Source organism: Cygnus olor, chromosome 25 (assembly GCF_009769625.2).
Source record: "Cygnus olor isolate bCygOlo1 chromosome 25, bCygOlo1.pri.v2, whole genome shotgun sequence".
Lineage (NCBI taxonomy): Eukaryota > Metazoa > Chordata > Aves > Anseriformes > Anatidae > Cygnus > Cygnus olor.
The window spans coordinates 164460-182316 of NC_049193.1; the positions used below are offsets into that span (position 1 = coordinate 164460).

Below are 17857 nucleotides of genomic sequence, written 5' to 3' on the forward strand. Positions count from 1 at the left end.
GCTTACCTTTGGATTTTCTCCTCTGTTGTGAATTGAAATACCACTTACTGTTACAAACACTAATTACCTTGTCACAGCAAGAGAAAAAATACATAAGCTGCTATTGCAACTGCAGTCTCAGAGGATGCATATGTGACTGTCTAATGAATCTCAGAGCCAGCAGTGACATTTCCAAAGCATCTTAGAAACTGTTTTGTAGTCCTCTGCTCTGTGAATGAGCCTTTGTTTCACTAAGGAGTACCACAGTCTAGATTCTGCCAAAACAAACTTTATTGCACAAAAAAAATCTTATGTACAATAGTATATAAACAAGGTATCTTAGAGTGACTCTTGTGCATATATTTCAACTCAATTAGGTCTAAAAATCTGTTGCTAAAACATCTCTGCCTAGAGCAGTCATTTGAGGATTGTCACTTTTGAAATGGAAACATTCAGAAATGGTAGGACAGACAACATTAGAGCTATAAAACTAATACTTCTCTTTTACAGCCACATGCTAGTTATGTGAATAGTGTCCACAATAAGGCATTTTCTTGTTTTGTTGTATCAGTGGATGGTAACGCCACATGCATCACAAACAGATTTCAGAACCAGCTCTGCCTTTAAAAGGCAGCAGAGTCACAGCTCTATCCACAATGCTACTGAATGGTGACAAACAACGTGACATTTACAATGGAATTACAGAGGCGGAAGAGTAGCATACAGCTCATGACTTCCCAGGAGATCCTGCTGCCTCCTGAGACCTTATTTCAAGGTGAACACAGCTTCATTTACTCTCACCTGGTGTATGTGTTGAGTGAGTCCTATGTAAGTTTAGCTTTCCCTTGAGGGAAGACAGGGTTTAAGTCAGACTCGTACCAATGACAGACCCAGGGGGTGTTGCTTGCTAAAAGGGAAAGGTTCCCAAGTTGTTAAATGGCACACTTACAGTTCAGAAATGTTTCCACCTTTCAGCTTTTCAGAGCTGCTTAAGGAGTAGTGTGCAGGCTTCTGACTTCTACACAAGTTGATATAAATCGGAGACTGAAAATAATTAAGTAATTCAGTGATGTATGGGACATTGCCTTTTTGTACATTGCATGGCAGGGGTTTTCTGGCCCCTTCTTCTATGGTTGTGTTTTTTTTTTAAAAACAAAACACAAGGATGACCATTGGACGTTCTCCCACCACCACTGGGAGTCTGAAACAGAGCCACACTGGTGGAAGGTGTTTAAGGAAAGGGCCTAGGACAATGTGCAACTTTGCCTTCTATCAAAGCTCCTATGAAAACAAGTAGATTAAGCTATTTATCAATGAAACATTTTACTGCTGCAATCAATCATCACCAGGATCTTTTACCTGAAGAAACTTTGTATTTCTTCTCCACCCAAGTTGCATTGAATACATCTTTCATGTAACTGTACTCGCAGCTAGCAGATACTTCTCTGACAGGCTTGCCCCTCACAGTAAAAAGCTGCTGTCTAAAACATTCAAAGCACTGAAGTGTTAACTTTACAACACTTGTCTAGCTTGCACTCAGCCAAGTTTGGCAAAGGAATTTCAGTCAGTAACTAGGTGTACACCTCTGAAAAGCTCCACCCAGAAACAGTGGCTTCCTTAGCTAGAGTTGCCCCTTATTCTAGCATTTCAATCTGATGGATCAAGGTAGCAGTGGGGAGTGAGGTGGTAGTAAAGAACGGCGGAGGAAAATAAAATATTACACTGACTAGAGAGGTGGAAACTGAGAAGTACTTCAGTTAAGGAACAGCTCCAAACAGAGCAGCCAGAATAAAATATTTCTAGAATACTAAATTCAAATCAAAACCTGAAAGATATAGACAAACTAGACTTATTTTTAGTGACCCCCCCCCCCATCTCTGAACCAATGTTTTTCTCACTCTCCCTTCCCCAAAACACCAGGATGAACACATCTGCACTCAATTTATGGATTCTTGCAGCTTCCACTTTTCATCCTACCCTTTGTGCCTAAAGTCTCAGTGGACAAAGTCACCCACGGCTTGTGTAAAGCCTTCAGAAAGGAGCCCAGATTCCACCACTGCTCTTTATCTTTGGTCTGTCTAGAACAGCATCTAGAAGAAAGACATTAGGTAGATGGGCTCAACAGAGCAGAGAGGCTCCATCTCTCCCAACCTGCAGAAAAAGGTTTCATCCAGGCACGTAGTGCCTGGGCCCCGTCACACCCCAGACTCAACAGAGCGCTCCCACCGCTACAGCTCTGTATTCAGCGTGGCCCCAGGGAAGGGCTCACTGTCTAGGAACAGAAAAGCTGTAAAGAGGAGTCGCAGTCTAGATCTCGTTCTTTAATCAAATGGAGACAAAAAAAATAACCAGTGTAGATATTTTCAAAAAATAACCTGATGCCACATGCTCCGGCTTTCTATCAGAGTAAGTACCTTTTAAGAGTAGCCTGTCACAAGCTTGGCTTTGTCTAGCATGAAGTCTTCTCATTCAACATTATCCACCAGAGCAGTAAAAGGAGACGGAAGAAGATATCCTGTAGTTTTCTCCACTCTGGCATTGGTTTGGTTGTTGAGTCTGTCAGGGGTACTCTAGTGTGAAGACAACATTCCCACAGCTTGGCCTCTCCATTGGTAACACAGCTCTAAGCTTTGGAGCAACTTTGAGTGTCTGTCTCTGTCTCAGAGGAGCTGCTCTCAGAGTCTATTTCTGTATTCTCCTGCTGATGTTTCTCTTGCACCTTCTGCCGAATTCCTTGCAAACGGACTAATAGGGATTGATAGTCAAAGTGGCCTCGTTTTTCACCAAAAGGATCCTGGAAGGAAGCCATAGATAAATATATTAATATAGACCTTTGTCATTCTGGCAAGAAGTAGAAATAAGAAAGCTGTACAGTAACTGGGCAACAAACAAATAGTTAAAGGTTAAATCCTGTCATATGACCAAGAGGCCTCTAAACAGTGTCATGGTAGAGGTTGAAGACTGCAGGTATTTTCTGTTTGGAGTCTTTTGGGAAACCTTACAAACCCAAGCAAACTTCAAAGACAGATAAAAGGCCAAGCAGATATGAAGTGGATTTCTCCTAGCAGGCTTGAAGAAGTAAACTATTTCATAGAATCATAAAATGGTTTGGATTGGAAGTTACTTTTAAAGATCACCTAGTTCCAACCTCCCTGCCATGGGCAGCAACATCTTTCATTAGACCGTCCAACCTGGCCTTGAACACTTGCAAGGATGGAGCACCCACAACTTCTCCGGACAATGTGTTCCAGTGCCTCACCACCCTCTTAGTAAAGAATTTCTTCCTTATGCCTAATCTAAATCTACCCTCTTTTATTTTAAAACCATTACCCCTTGTCCTACCACTACAAGCGCTGGTAAAAAGTCTCTCTACATCTTTCTTATAACCCCTCAAGTATTAAAAGGTCACAATGTGGTCTCCCCTGAGACTTCTCAAGGCTAAACAACCCCAACTCAGCCTTTCTTCATGGGAGAAGTGTTCCAGCCCTCTCATTTTTTTTGTGGCTCTCCTCTGAATCTGCTCTAACAAGTCCATATTTTTCTTCTGCTGGGGGCCCCAGAGCTTAATGTAGTACTCCAGGTGGGGTCTCATGAGAGCAGAGTAGAGGGGGAGAATCACTTCCCTCAACCTGCTGGCCACACTTCTTTTTATGTAGCTCAGGATACAATTGGCTTTCTGGCCTGCAGGCACACATTGCCAGCTCACGTACAATTTTTCATCCACCAATATCCCCAAGTCCTTCTCCACTGGGCTGCTCAATCCATTTATCACCACCCAGTCTGTACTGATACTAGTGATTGCCTCAACCCGTGCACGTTGCCTTGTTGAACTTTATGAGATTCACATGGGTCCACCTCTCAAGCCTGTCAAAGTCCCTCTAGATGGTATCCCTCTCCTCCAGCATGTGAACTGCACCACTCAGCCTCCCTTATGTTACCTGCAAACTCGCTGAGGGTGCACTCAGTCACACTGTCATTGATAAAGATATTTAACAGTACCAGTACCAATATGGAGCCCTGAGAGCCACCACTTATCACTGGTCTCCATCCGGATATTGAGCTGCTGACTGTAACTCTTTGTATGCAGCCATCCAGCCAATTCCTTATCCAGTGAATACACCATCCATCAAATCCATCTCTCCAACTGAGAGACAAGGATGTTGCATGGGACCATGTCAAAGGCCTTACAGAAGTCAAAGTAGATTACCTCATTAACTCTTCCTTACCCACCAATGCAGTGATTTCACTGTAGGACATCAGATCACTCAGGCACAATTCACCCTTTCTGAAACCATATCTACTTCAAAGATCGGGTCTCATGCTCACTTCCAGGAGGCAGGAAAATATTACAAATGAAAGCCTCTAAAATCCAGAGGCCAAAGACTTGACCACACTTTATATTAGTGCTACAGACCCTTTCCAAATTAAAGCATTGCTATTGTCATTTTAAATCAAGGCACCCAGCTGCTTTAATACTTTTTGCTTTTAACCCTATTCCTGGTTAAAGACACGTTGCCAGGGCTATATAAGGTGGTGGTGGAATTTACCCTGTCCCATCTGATGCAGTTCTTTGGTGCAAGCCAACATGCAGCTCCAGAGTTAACCAGGCAGCACATTTGGCAAGTACTAAACTGATACTGAACATGGAGTGACTTTATTTTAAATATAGGGTAACGAAGACAACAATGGCATCTCTCCGGCATGTTGTGTTCATACTTCCTGTACTACTATTTACAAGCAAGCAGAAAACAGACCAAGGCAGTCACTACCTCTGGGAACTGAGCACAACACAGTTCCAGGTCACAGTGTTCTTCGTAAACCCATGGAGAAAGCAACTGAGCCCTGGATCCTTGAAGAATAAAGAAGAGTTGGCCACACCTGACAATCCTCTACCCTCAACAAACTGCAGCCTCTCTGTACAGCACTCTCTGTAGGTATGTCTGTCACAGATCTTCCTTATGGGAATTTCTCACTTCAGACATGAACTCTCCTATTTTAGGAGTGCTTTCAATTCATGAATTAAACGGTCAATGATGGTACTTACAGGAAAGAAGTATCTTTAGAGACACTAGATCATTAAACCAATCACCTCTATCTTTTCTTAACAATGTAATTTCTCAATGAGTCAAACAAGAGGTGCCTGATGAGGGAGGAAGACGTACGTGTTCATATGCAAATAACTTGGCAACCTATTCTTTAAAATGTACTTCCCTGCAGAAATAAGCTTCTTTGTTCAACCTGTCTATATGTGTCTGCCATATTGTCACTGTTCCCCCACTCCTTCCTCCTCCAGGAACTTTTGTCTCAGCCAGCCAGCCACTTTCAACCTCATCTGAGAGAACAAGGAGTGTCAGAGAAAAGTTCTTATCTACTGTATGAGCAATGACACCTCAGGAAAAGAAATCCCACCAGTGTCTCAACAGGGGAATGCTGCAATAGAGTTCAGTTGCCACCAGCACTGGATAACCTACACGTGCCTTCCCTCCTTAACCCCAAATCCACATGAAAGCAAACTGTACTGATTCCACTGCTCAAAGCACCACCTGCTTGCCTTGAGAGTGACCCAGGTTCAGCAATGAAAGAAATCTAACAGCCTTGAAAACACTGTGTGCCTATGCTGGACTTGGGAAAGGTAGCTTTTTATTCACAGGAATGTCTCAGGTCTCAAGTTCCATGGTTAATTCAAAGTTGAAATGTACAGTTGATAGAAAAAGGTCCAAATCCACCCCACACACATTTAGTTGTTGCACATCACCCATTGCAATTGTCTGTCACTAACTACAAGTGACTTTAGGTATTTTGAATCAAAATTTTGAATCAACAAGAAAATTGTCTGCCACCCACCTGCATTGTCTGACCTTGGAGATAAAGTCTCTCTTTGCACACCCCTTCATAAAAGTCGTAGTATTCCATGAAGGATTTCTCCATTACACCCCTGAACACAATCAGAGCAAACAGTCAACAGAAAATGACAGTGTTACAATGGTCACATCATCCAGGGTTGCACCATCCCACTGAGCAGCAGTCCATGTAATCAGCACAGCTCAACCCACACAGGGCATCCCAGACAACTAACTGGATACAGCGAGGCAGGACACAGAACAAAACAAAATACAGCACTGCTACTGTAGCTGAACAGATTCTGCATGTGGTTCCACAACAGCTTTGCTTTTCTCTCCCTCAGATTTTTTTTTTCCTCTAAGAGAAGGCACATTGATCCTCAAACAAGTCAGAGGATGCAGCCACTGTGCACAGTAACACAGCCTTTGTCAATGTACAGCTCCTGGGCAACACATAGATGCAGCCATCCATTTCAAAAGAAACAAAACCACTCTTCACTGGACCAGGATGAGTTAAAGACTTGCTCTTTCCTGTAGCAGCTCTCAGGAAGGGCAACCAGAGAACTTTAACCTGCTTCCCCACACCCACTTTCTTATGTTCCCTCCCTGCCTCTTTTCCATACCGTAGTGGCTCAGGACAGGGACACTTTCCTTCCAGCATGTCACATACTGCTACTCGGATGGTCTCATGCCGAATACACTCATTATAGTTCTTGCTGTCCCCAGGGTGCCTCTCCTGGAAACAGAATTTGGGCCAGTAAGTCCATGTGACTGGAACGATTCTTTGTATCTCTCTCATGGGCCCGATGAATTTCACTAAGGCAAGAACCCACTACAGCATTGTCTGTTTTGCGTACACTGAGCTAACTTACACTGCAAATGAAAAGCTGGCAAGATTTCCCATGTCTAAAGAGCCTTGGACTCACACAGCTGTGGAGACAGACAGCTGATAAAGTTAGCACAGCAACCTGCCTCTCTTGGATCCTGGAGACATAAAAACCTGAGCAGTTTGTTTCCTGCATGACATTATATCTCAAGGAAGCTGTATTAGGAGTCACATAGCAGAGAAATGAAAAGCCATCCCAACTCCTCAGCCACTTCTTGAATGCCTCTTGTTCTTCTGTTACTTAACACATACAAGAGCTAAGCAGCCTCCAGTCCAGAGCTGGGTTGCAACTTCTCCTCAAGATCTGACTAGAGGCAAAGCAAAGTGGAAAGGAGCCACGTGACATAACCTGGTTTTCTCCCCCATTTCCAGAGCAGAATTTGCCACCAGGAGCAAGGTGTAGAGTGAAGAGACAAATAGCTGCAGAACCAGAGATGATCCACCTTCAGGTCTCACCTGCTCAAAGCCGGGTTCATTGTGATAGGGGTTCTCAGTCATCAGAGATTGGATGGAGATGAGGACTGAAGAGATACTCTGTGCTGGGCTCCACGCAGGCCCGGTCCAAGTGCTGAGGCATCAAAACAGAAGAGCATCAATTAACAACGCAGGACCAGCCAAGTGACCACCGTCCCTCCAACTACCAAGCTTGTGAAACTACCTCTATAGCTTACAGAAATATGACAGGAAAACCAACAGCTGCTACTGATATACAAAGCACTGGACACTAAGAAAGTTTTCAGGTTGAAGGTAGTTTATTTTCTCAACCAGATGAGTATGCTAGCTTGCAGGAGGCTGGTGAACTTTGCTGCCAACATGCATAGGGCACCACATGTGAGCTGAGCAAAAGTAACATTTCCAAACACCTTACAGGGCACTTTAAAGCTATGGCTATCATCTCGCACAGCACCCTGAAGCAACACATCCTACCAGCACTACAATAAATCAAAACCTGCAACTCTTAAGAACTGAAATCTAACTCTGAAGACTTGAACAAGACCATCACTTTTGCAGTTTGTAATGCAGACATTCAGCACAAAGTCTGCCACCAAAAACACTAATGGATGCTCTGCTGTAAGAACGAGGTACCTGTTTAATACATACAAGGTAGCAAAAAACTGCATAGACAAACATGATCAGGAAAAGCTGTTCTGCTGCTTGCCCTTAATATCCTAGTTCCAGATACAGACTTGTTTCCCTGTGAGCTGAACAAGGATGTACTGACCCATATATGCTCTTCCTAAATCCTTTCATTCACAGCTTCCCATTTCTGCCAAGGCTGAGACTCTTTATTCACTCTTCAAGACAGGGCTACACTGCATGCGCAACAATGCAGCTTGCATGGAAGTTGCTGGGCCTTCACACCCCCGAGGTACAGATGTGCCTGACACACCTTAGTGCCTCACAGGCATTGGCATCCAGCTTATTGGATCAGAAACCTCATACAGTGAGATGTTTCCCAGCACACTGTCTCTCTCACCCAGCCCTGGACCATTAACTATCAGCTGACAAGTATCAGCTACTTGGACCAGCTTTCGTTTAAGGGGCACATGCAGAGAACTGCAGAAACAATCCCAGCAAAGGCAACGTTATAAACTGCATCAATGCTCAGATTTTGTTTGATAAAATTCCTACAGCAATTCAAGCTACCACTGCCCCTTCGACACCTAGCTGCCTGTATCTGTCTGCAGCCAAAGAAAAGGGACACTAACACCCCAGCTGCACCAGTCCAGAGTCTCAGCAAAAATCTTTCTTTATTGGCAGATGAAACTGTCACAGCTGGCATTAGGAATATCACACTATGGCCACAGTTCCTCTGGTAGAGCCCTAAGAGCCACTGAATCAAACAGGACTTTCACATGTTTAAAAATTAAGTAGGTGAGTAACAAGCATTTGCAGCAGTGGAGCCTGTTTGAACAGGCAGCATGGGAGCAGCGCTTGCAAATCATTACACCCACCACTCAGCCCCACGTACATGTAGGTGGAAGCCCAGAGCAGTCAAATGGCTCTCAAGGAAGTTCTTAGTGGCTTTTAATCTTATTTATTTATTTTTAAACCCACATGGAGAGAGGAAATTAAAACCGCAAAAACCTACATTCAGACAGCATTAAGGATCAGGTTGCAAAGCGCAAGAGCAGAAGAAACACAGTGCTCGGGCCAAGACTTTGCATGGGGAAGAAGAAAAGTAGCAGTGTCCACTGAACTCCATGCTTCCCTTTCTCCATTCTCAGGCTCTTTTAAAGACAAATTAGACTCTTATTTCAGAGGAATTTGGGCTGCTTTATGACTCTGATCTAGCACATGGTTTTACAGAAGCATAAGTGTGCATCAAACACATCTGGGGCAAGATCAGGGCACAGTGCATTGAAAAAGATGCATGAGGCAGAATACTACCTGCAGCTACCTCCTGGTTTCCCACCAAAACAGCCAAAGTCTCTTCTTACCCTAGAATACTCAGGCAGACTTTCCCATTGCGGTAGAAGTTGGGGTTAAACCTCACTGTGTTATTTCCTGTTGTCATCAGTTTGACCCTTGGTGGGTGGATAGGATAATCTGGAGGACAGCGAAACAGGAACAAGAAGAAACCCCCTTCATAAGGCGTGTCAAATGGGCCTGTGATCAATGCATGAATCTGGAAAACAAAAGCCCATCTTGCGCACCACTTCAAAACTGCAGCACCCTCAAATCCTCAACAAAGCCAACGGAAGGCAAGAAACCTCCACCCAGGCAGCAGTATGGATGCAGCATCTTCCACAAGCACACACCATACACAGGCCATACTTAACCCTCCCTCCTTCCCTCATTAGAGGGAGCCACTGCTGCGCACTTCTCTCCCCTCTGCCACACTCAATGTGCAAAGCAAGTTTCTAACGTGAGGTTTGGCCAGAGTCCACAACAGCTGCCTCCCATACATCTCTACACAGCTCAAACCAGAACAGATCACAGTTCAGCTGGTAAGCTCTGCTTTAAAAAAGAAAAAAAAAGATTTCAAATATGAAAAAAAAATATAGCTAATTTTAGAAAGAAAACGTCAGAATTTCTGCCAAAACTGGAACATTCCTCAATTTTATTGTCTTGTGCTGATTTGGTCGTATTGTAACCAGTTAAATCCTCTGCCAGGATCTGAAGTTAAGACCCTATCCTCGTCATGCTAATTACCCTCAAAAATCTCAATAGTGTACCAGGAAATCTTCTCCCACTGGACTATTATGAAAGTTTTCTCCCTTTCAATCCTCCCAAAGTGATCCAAGCAATCTTCCTTAAATGATCCTCTTACTTAGCCTAGGATTTCAGTTAAAAGCCCCAAGGCTGGTGTTCTACAAACCTGCATTTCCACTGAAGGGCATTTCGGCACTTGCGGCTTCCAAGCCAAGGGAAGCCAGAACTACAGCTAAATGCCTGAGGTAGTTGTTGTCTGTGCAAAGACCCTCCCTTTGTGCTATCTCCAAAAATCCAAGAGCCCTAAGCCAGGAGGTGCTTACACTGGGGGAATCAGGGGAGTACCAAGTTTGTCAGGGCGGGGTGGGAGAAGTGCACAACAGAGAAACCAAAAGCAACCCCACATGCACACACACACAACTTTCTCAGAAAACAGCACAGCCAGATGAGGTGACATTGGCTGGAGAAAGGGTAGCACCAGCCAAGGAATGCACTGGATTACGAACACTGTTTGAGCAACCTCACCCTCCCAGATCACTGCACTCCCTCAGACTTAATGGGAAATTCCCAGTTCTGGAAACCCCCTAGAGCCAGGCAGCCAGGAGGGGAAGAACTGGGGCAGGAGAGGCCATAGACATGCCTGCCCCTAGGGCATAGGTGCACTAGAGGCAATCTGGTGGAAGTGGCTGTGCAGGTCAGACTTGCACGAGATCCTGGTACCCGTGAGAACCAGGCAGGCAGCTCCACAGCAGGACGGGATCTGGGCTCAGAGACAAATCCCATTACCAGTTCACAACAGTTAAACATCTCCACCTTACACAGGTGGGTTACAGATACTCCAGCACTGTCTGCAACTGATAGGTGCTTCTCATTTCCAACTCCTCAAGAAATCCCCCATGGCTGACAGTTTTCCACAGAGCAAATCTCTTCTTTGAGATGCTCCATTGATTGTTTTCAAACATCAGTAGAATAAAACAAGCTGGAACAGCACTCCACTAGAGTTCATAGGGCCACAAAACAGTGCTGGCTTTATCTGTGGAAACTTCTCAGATTCCTGTGATGTTCTCTCTCCACAAAGCCAGTTTCCTTGATAGCCTCCTCCCATTTAAAATGCAGCCCATCTCAATATCACCAAGAAAACTGGAGGTGCATTGTGCTCTTACAAGATTCACCCTGACTTCTCCCAAAATACTACAGAAATACTCTACTTGGGAGAATCTTTAGAGCGGCTGTCAACAGCAACATGCAGAAGAGCATGAACCTGAAGCAGTTCCAAATCTTCTCTCACCTTGGTCATGTCATGGGGATCAGGCACAACAAACATTCCTGGTGGTGGTTCCTTGTAAATGGACATGATATCCCTGAACAAAGGAAACAGAAATTAGTCAGGATTTCCCTTGGCGTTCATCAGCCCTCGATGCACAGAATGTTCTAGATGACAAATCTGTGTAAGGATGCAAATGGACAGATTTTAAAGATGGAAACCTGTAACTCAAAGTAAAAGATGTTCTTTTTCTTTAGTCTGTTTTCTGGCTGAGTTCTCTTAACTTATTCTAAACAATAGCTGAGGCAGTTCAAGAGTACAAGGAGCATTCAATCAGTCAATAAGCAAGGCATCAGACCAAGAGCACCTTGACTACCTGCTGCCTTGTGTTTTACCACGGATCAACTCCAGCATATAAAACTTCAACCATAAACTTCTCCTAAGGTAAGCACATAAAACTTCTCTCAGGTGAATTTTGTTGCTTAACAGTCAACTTTCCCTCCCCATGTTTTCCCTCTCCACACTCAGACTGTCTTTTGTATACCCAGTCACTTGTTTTCCCCAAACATACAGTGACTCAATTGTCTTTGAGAATATAACTGCTCTGTCAAATTTGGTTTTAATCAAACAATGGGTTCAAGCATTATGAGGATGCGTATATACATGCAACTTAATCACAATGCCCTTGTTTTTCCTGGACTAAATGAACTGAAAAATAACAAATTCCGTACAGTTCTGCGTAGTTTACAGATTGACTGAATGACACCCACCACCTTTTATTGCCAAGAGGTTCCCCCCATAATCAGAGCTGCACCGAGCTCCAGGACAAGCTATCACTAGACCTTCCCGTCCAGGAAGCAACCACAGTTCAGAGAGGTTTAGGGCAAGAACAAAAACAAGTGTGAGAGCAACAGGAGAGTTTTGCCTTCCTACCTAACAATATGAAGTTAGTGTTTTTGGCATTTGGATCGGAAACTGACAAAACACCTGGTGCCATCTTTGGAAGACATTATACAAGCTCTAGAACAGGCAACGGAACAAGGATGAGCAAGAGCCTGGCAGGCAGCAATACTTGCTCTGAAGGAAGAGGAAGAGCTTGTTGAAACACTGCCAGTATTTCTAACAATAAAAGACCACGTTGCTCATAATATCAAAGGCTATCAACACACCAGATTTAACTAGATGATTATTTAAAGAGTGGGAGCAGACAACTAGGTGGGCACCACCAGGAAAGAGCATCACTACTGGCAGGTTTAGGATAAACGTCTTGCAAAACTCCACTTGACTGCTGATGGGGACTGGGAGAGAAGCCTGCTCCCCTCCCCATTTAACAGCATCTTGAAGAAGCAGCCACTGATCCCAAGGGCAGGATTTGGGCAATGCGCCACAGCGCTTAGCAGCCACAGGCACCAGCGAGAGCAGCAGAAGAAAGCTGTCCTGGATGGAGGTACAGGGTTCTGCGGCTCCAGGGCAGGTGAGACACGAGAGCTGTCCTCGTCCGAGCACCTGGGCGAATACAGGCCCGGGGCCTGCGCTCAAGAAAGCCCCCGGGCACGGCGCTGACCAGGGGCTGCCCCACGCCCCAACAGGGCGAGCCCCGGGACCTGTCCCCGGGCCCAGCGGGGAGGGGTCGGCGAGGCCCGGAGGACAGTTACCGGCGACCCGTGGGCACCGGCCGCGAGCCCAACGGTTCCGCCGCGTTACGGGGCCCGGCTCCCTGGGGGCGGGGGTTCCACGGCGCCCCGCTGGGCCGTCAGAGGGCGAGGGCCGGGACCACCCCCAGGGCGCCGCGGGAACCGGCGCCGCTGGGCCACGGCTGCTCTCACCGTTTGATCCGCAGGAGGCAGGCCGGGCTGGGCCGCTCGCTGTCCCAGTCGCCGCTGACTGTGGGGTCCCAGAAGGCGGAATGCGTGAGGAGCGCGGCGCCCGCGGCTGCGGCCGCGGCGGCGATGGGGGCTCCGCCGCTCCCCGGGGCGACGCCGGCGCTCGCCGGCGCAGCGCCGAAGCCCGCGGCCGCCCACAGCTCGGCAGGGATGAAGACGCCGGGGCTCCCCGCGCCGCCGCCGGGGCCGGGGCCGGCCGAGGTGCCGCTGCCACCGCCTGCCGCCAGCACCGCGGCCGGGGCCGGGGCCGCCTCCTCGGCGGCCGGACTCTCCGCCATTCCGCGCCCGGCCTCGGGGAACGCCGCTTCCGGGACTCGGCACCAACGAGTCGTCCGGCCGGAGGGGCCGCCCCCTCGCGCCTCCGCCGCTCGCCGGCCAGAGCGTCACCTCCCCCGGGCCCCCCTCCCGCTACCAGCGCAGGCTCCCCCGAGCAACCATAGAGTCTCCCTCTGGCGCCAGAGCGCCCTTCCGCGGAGACGCCTCCTCCTCCCCGCAGGGCAGAGCGGACCGGCGCGGGCAATGCGCCCTCTACCGGGCGGCGGCGGCGGCGGCGGCCTCCCCGCACAGCCCGGGCCCGCCGCCCCCGGAGGCCGCGAGCTCCCACCGCCAGCAGCGCGAGCTGGGGGCTCGCTGCGTTTGCCTTCCACGGGGAGGGGTCGGAGAGAAGCGGCTTCTGCGGCAGCCTCGCTTCCGGCACGCCTCAGCCCGCGGAGGCAGGCCGAGCCCCCAGCAGGGCGGAAGCCGAGCACGGCCCCGGGCCGCTCCCGAACCCCCCCCGGGGCGGAGCCGCCCGCCACGACCTGCGGGGAAGCGCCCGCGGCCCCCCGTCCTCGGCCCGTCTGCGGGCGCCGAGAGGAGGCGGCGGAGGAGGCCCCGCTGCCAGCCCCGTGCACCTCCGGCACCGCCAGGCGGCACCTGCCTGCTGACCCGTTTCACTTCCAAGACCCCTGTTGCTGTACCAGAGATACAATAAATAAATAAATCGTATTTAACCACAGTTACACGCACAAAAGACCCATATTTGGAAGAATAAAAGGTCAGGTAACGCTGCCCTGTGTTCTTGAGGCAATAAATGCGAGCGGCTGACATGCTAATAGCTGCAGCCAGCTATTAACAGCCAGGTTTTAGACTGAAGGTTCCTGAAGCATGATATTACTGACCTGGCCATTCAGTTCATTCTAGACCTCGACTGATCATGTCATTTTGCCTTCCTGCTTCACAGGAAGCACAAATAAGCTTTCCCAGATATTTAGAGAAGTCTTGTAGTAACCCTGCAGCAGTCTCTCCCTAGATCACAGTCTCAGAGGTGGCAGCTGTCTGTAATGCTCTACAAAGACTTCTCTTTAAAGAAAACATGAAAAAAAAACCCACAAGTTAACTCGTGTATCACCCCCTCTGCCAACAGGGGTTTCTGCTACTGCAGCCTGGGATGCTGCTTGGCATAGTTAAGACAAAATCTGAGGCTCAGTTAGAGTAGAAAAAAGGGCACAGAGGAGACAGTCTTCTCCTTTGCACAACTACACATTTGTCCCTAGCAGCCAGACCATCTGACTATGTAGAATCTTCTCCTTCTTCAGCTAGGGAGTCTCCTCTGGGCTCTTTTTGGTTTCAGAGCCACTTTTCTCCAAGTAGTCTCAAGGACAGTTTTTGTCTGTTTGTTCTTAAGCACAAGTCAAAATCCTTGTCTCACTCCCTTACCCTCACAGGGCATAAGCAGCTCTTACAAAGGAAGACACAGCAGTTACTGTACCCTGCTCACTTCCCCAAGGAGGTCACAACCATGCTTCAGAGGCTTTAGTATACACAGCAGCTGCTTTAATTCAATTACCTAAAGCAGATAACCAGACAAGCTTCCCAAATGGTCACCTTCCTACCTTCCTTAAAGGCACAGCTGACTTACCACAAGGTCCAAGATTCAGGTTAGATTTTAGAACTTCTCCTGCCTAGTGTACTCCAATCTCTAAAACAACTGAGGCATAGAACTGTTGGGGAAGACCACAGGTGTGGTCCTTTATTTAAACTGATGCTTTGAAGAAGCCTATGAATAGTGTGACCTTGAAACCAGCTCTTCTTTGTGAAAGAAAATTCAGATGATATGGTAAATCCTTGTGTATTTACTGTTTATTTAATTTTTCAAATGCCCTTAATACACTACAATTCTAAGTACACTCATCTGCACCCATCACCTTTTCAATATTGTCTTCGCAAAATAAAGTGGATATAGCATTTTCATTAATAGTATGTGGAGAAAACAATGCTTTATCATCTCACATAAGTATTTGCTTTACTAGGGCAAAACTTCTTGGGATTTCTGAATAGATATGATGCATTGTTTGAGCTGTTCAGGGACATCTTCTCTTATCTGGCTGTCTTCGCATTTATTATTGTCCTTTCTTCTCACTACCATTTCACATCTCCCTTCTGCTTTGTCTGTGGGTACCCCTATACTTAGGATATGACATTGTTCAACTTATACAAAAACGACCCCCAGGATCTTCCCCATTGATGGACCAGAACATAAGAAAAAAATAAAGCCACCAGTTTATTTAGAGAAATCTTTTCTTTAATTATCAGCCTTGAACACTCTGATGGAAGCAGACTCAAACTGCAGAGGACAAAGTGATGAAAGCCACAGCCAGGGCCAGAAGTTGTCACATAGCAAAGAGGATAAGGAATGCCACCATCAAACAGAAGAGACCCATGGCCTCAGACAGGGCAAAACCCAGGATGGCATAGGAGAAAAGCTGCTGCTTGAGAGATGGATTCCTGCATGGTACACAATGGGGGAAAAAAAAAAAAGTGAAGAAAAAATAGATCCACGGAGAGTGGAAAACAAAACAGACCCCGTATCACCAAAAGCCAGGATTATGCCACACAGTCAACAAATTTTGGAGCACAAACCAGATTTATGGCAGGCAGCCAATGGCTGGAATGAGAAAGGACTGCTTCACTTAAACACAGTATCTGCTTATACATACTACACATGTGGAGTCGAACATACATTCTAGGAAAAGCTCTATCCATCTAACAAATTTAATGATATAAGAAGGGAATAAATTCAAACCAGCCTGGCACCTTACTTACCTGGCATAGCCAATGATCAAGCTGCCAAACACCGTCCCAATACCTGCTCCTGAACCAGCCACCCCAACTGTGGCAGCACCTGCACCAATGAACTTAGCAGCAGTGTCAATATCCCTGGAGACAACACTAGTTTGGAACTCGCGGCGGGACAGCTGTGGATAGGAAACACCAGCTGGCTGCGGGATACAGAAGAAACACGTTAATAATGACACTTAATCATAAATACAGAACTTCCTTTAATAAAATTCTTAATCACCATTTATCATCTACTCAAGAGAGCAGGAAACAGCCAAACTTGCTAAGCCAGCTTCTAGCCCAGATCAGTGGTAAGTGTTCTTACTAGCCATCCTCTTGATATACAGACTTACTCTTCCACCTCAGGAGAAACCATCAAGTACCCCAGACTGCAAGCACAGAGATAAAGGAGTCAATTTACCACATAAGAGTCTTACCTGTACAGTCTGAGTCTCAGGCCTGCTGAAAACAGACACTGGAACTGGCCTGGCCAGAGCCCTGGAACAGCACCGGAACTGAAGCAGAACACAGATAATTAACACCTATAGCTGGACGCGTCCACACTAATTCTCAAAACAGGTATTTTATTAAGAACAATCTTGTTTTTTTTAAACACATCTCAAGAATGAAACAAGACTCATAACGAGGTATGTGCTAATTTAGAGTATTTCTAGATTAGCCAGTTGGATGAAATCCATGAGCGATACCACCACAAACCATGCACTGCAGTACAGTGAGTATCACTGCTGCTACTGCACAGTTCAGTCGTTATTATGACTCCATACGTTTTATTCTTAGTTCACACTTTGAGACAAAAAGATGACTGAGTATCTACGTGATAATCAGTTATCTTGTAATTCAAGAAAATCTTAGGCTTGCAGTCTAATGCATGGCTCCTAAAGCCGTAGGTATCACTCTCTGGTCACCAGAGGTCACCTTGTTTCCCCTCCTCATCCAATGCGCCGTAAAACAAATCCACACGATGCCGTCCCAGCTAGGGTTGTCCAAACCAGCATTCTGAGCCCAGCACCACGGGGAAAGCCTCCGCAGCTGCATAGCGCCACTAAACGTCGTTATTCTGCTCTGAACAAAGACAACGTACCAGAGCTGGAGAGCTGAGGAGCGCCACGGGGGTCTGCATGTTGGTTTACCTATTACAGACAGAACAGCACCACAAATGAAGACCCGGGAACCGCAGCGCTGCGGCCGTGCCTCGGGGCTGCCGCGCCTCGGGGCTGCCGCACAACGCGGCCCCCGCAGCCGCCTCCCCGCCGCCCGTCCCGCCTCCCCCACCCCCTCGCCGCTCTCTCCCCGTTAACCCTCGCCCCGGGCCCCGCACAGCCGCCTCGCGGACCCGCGGCTTCGCCTTCCCGGGCCCAAAGCCCCGCCAAGAGCGCGCCCGGTGCCCGAGCCCCGGGGGGGAGCGGCGGAAAGCGGCGGAGCCACAGCCACCCGCGTCCTCCGCCGCCCAGCGAAGGGCGCAGCACCGCTCCAGCCGCCTCGCGCGGCGCGGGCGCGGGCGCGGCCCCCGGCCCCGGCCCCGGCCCCCGGCCCCACCTGCGCAGCTCCCGCTGGCGGCGGCTGTGAGAGGACCGCGCACCCCCACCCCGCTCACCTTGCGGTGTCCCAGCGCGTCCTCCACGCCCATTGGCTGTCGCCGCGCGCTGCGCACGGCATTCTGGGACAACACTTGTGCTCCCCATTGGTTGCGGCCAAGCAAGCCCCTCCCACCAGCATCCGGGACAGCAGG

General features: G+C 47.8%; 2 protein-coding genes across 4 annotated transcripts; both read right to left on the reverse strand.

Annotated features, from left to right (window-relative positions):
* Positions 1–250: 250 nt before the first annotated feature.
* UBE2Z (ubiquitin conjugating enzyme E2 Z) lies at positions 251–13495 on the reverse strand. The gene is made up of 7 exons (XM_040536360.1): positions 12952–13495; positions 11150–11222; positions 9147–9334; positions 7162–7273; positions 6443–6555; positions 5824–5914; positions 251–2773 (listed from the first exon to the last, which is right to left on the reverse strand). The coding sequence occupies exons 1-7, from the start codon at positions 13284–13286 to the stop codon at positions 2603–2605; spliced, it is 1083 nt and encodes a 360-aa protein (XP_040392294.1). The 5' UTR covers positions 13287–13495; the 3' UTR covers positions 251–2602.
* Positions 13496–15557: 2062 nt separating this feature from the next.
* On the reverse strand, positions 15558–17832 carry ATP5MC1 (ATP synthase membrane subunit c locus 1). 3 transcript variants are annotated; one of them, XM_040536368.1, is made up of 5 exons: positions 17723–17832; positions 17210–17258; positions 16545–16622; positions 16093–16268; positions 15558–15774 (listed from the first exon to the last, which is right to left on the reverse strand). In XM_040536368.1, the coding sequence occupies exons 2-5, from the start codon at positions 17246–17248 to the stop codon at positions 15660–15662; spliced, it is 408 nt and encodes a 135-aa protein (XP_040392302.1). In that variant the 5' UTR covers positions 17249–17258; positions 17723–17832; the 3' UTR covers positions 15558–15659. The 3 variants fall into 3 exon arrangements, with proteins under 3 accessions (XP_040392302.1, XP_040392301.1, XP_040392303.1); XM_040536367.1 differs by having other exon boundaries at positions 17665–17765; XM_040536369.1 differs by lacking the exon at positions 17723–17832 and adding an exon at positions 17462–17644.
* Between the last annotated feature and the right edge of the window lie 25 nt (positions 17833–17857).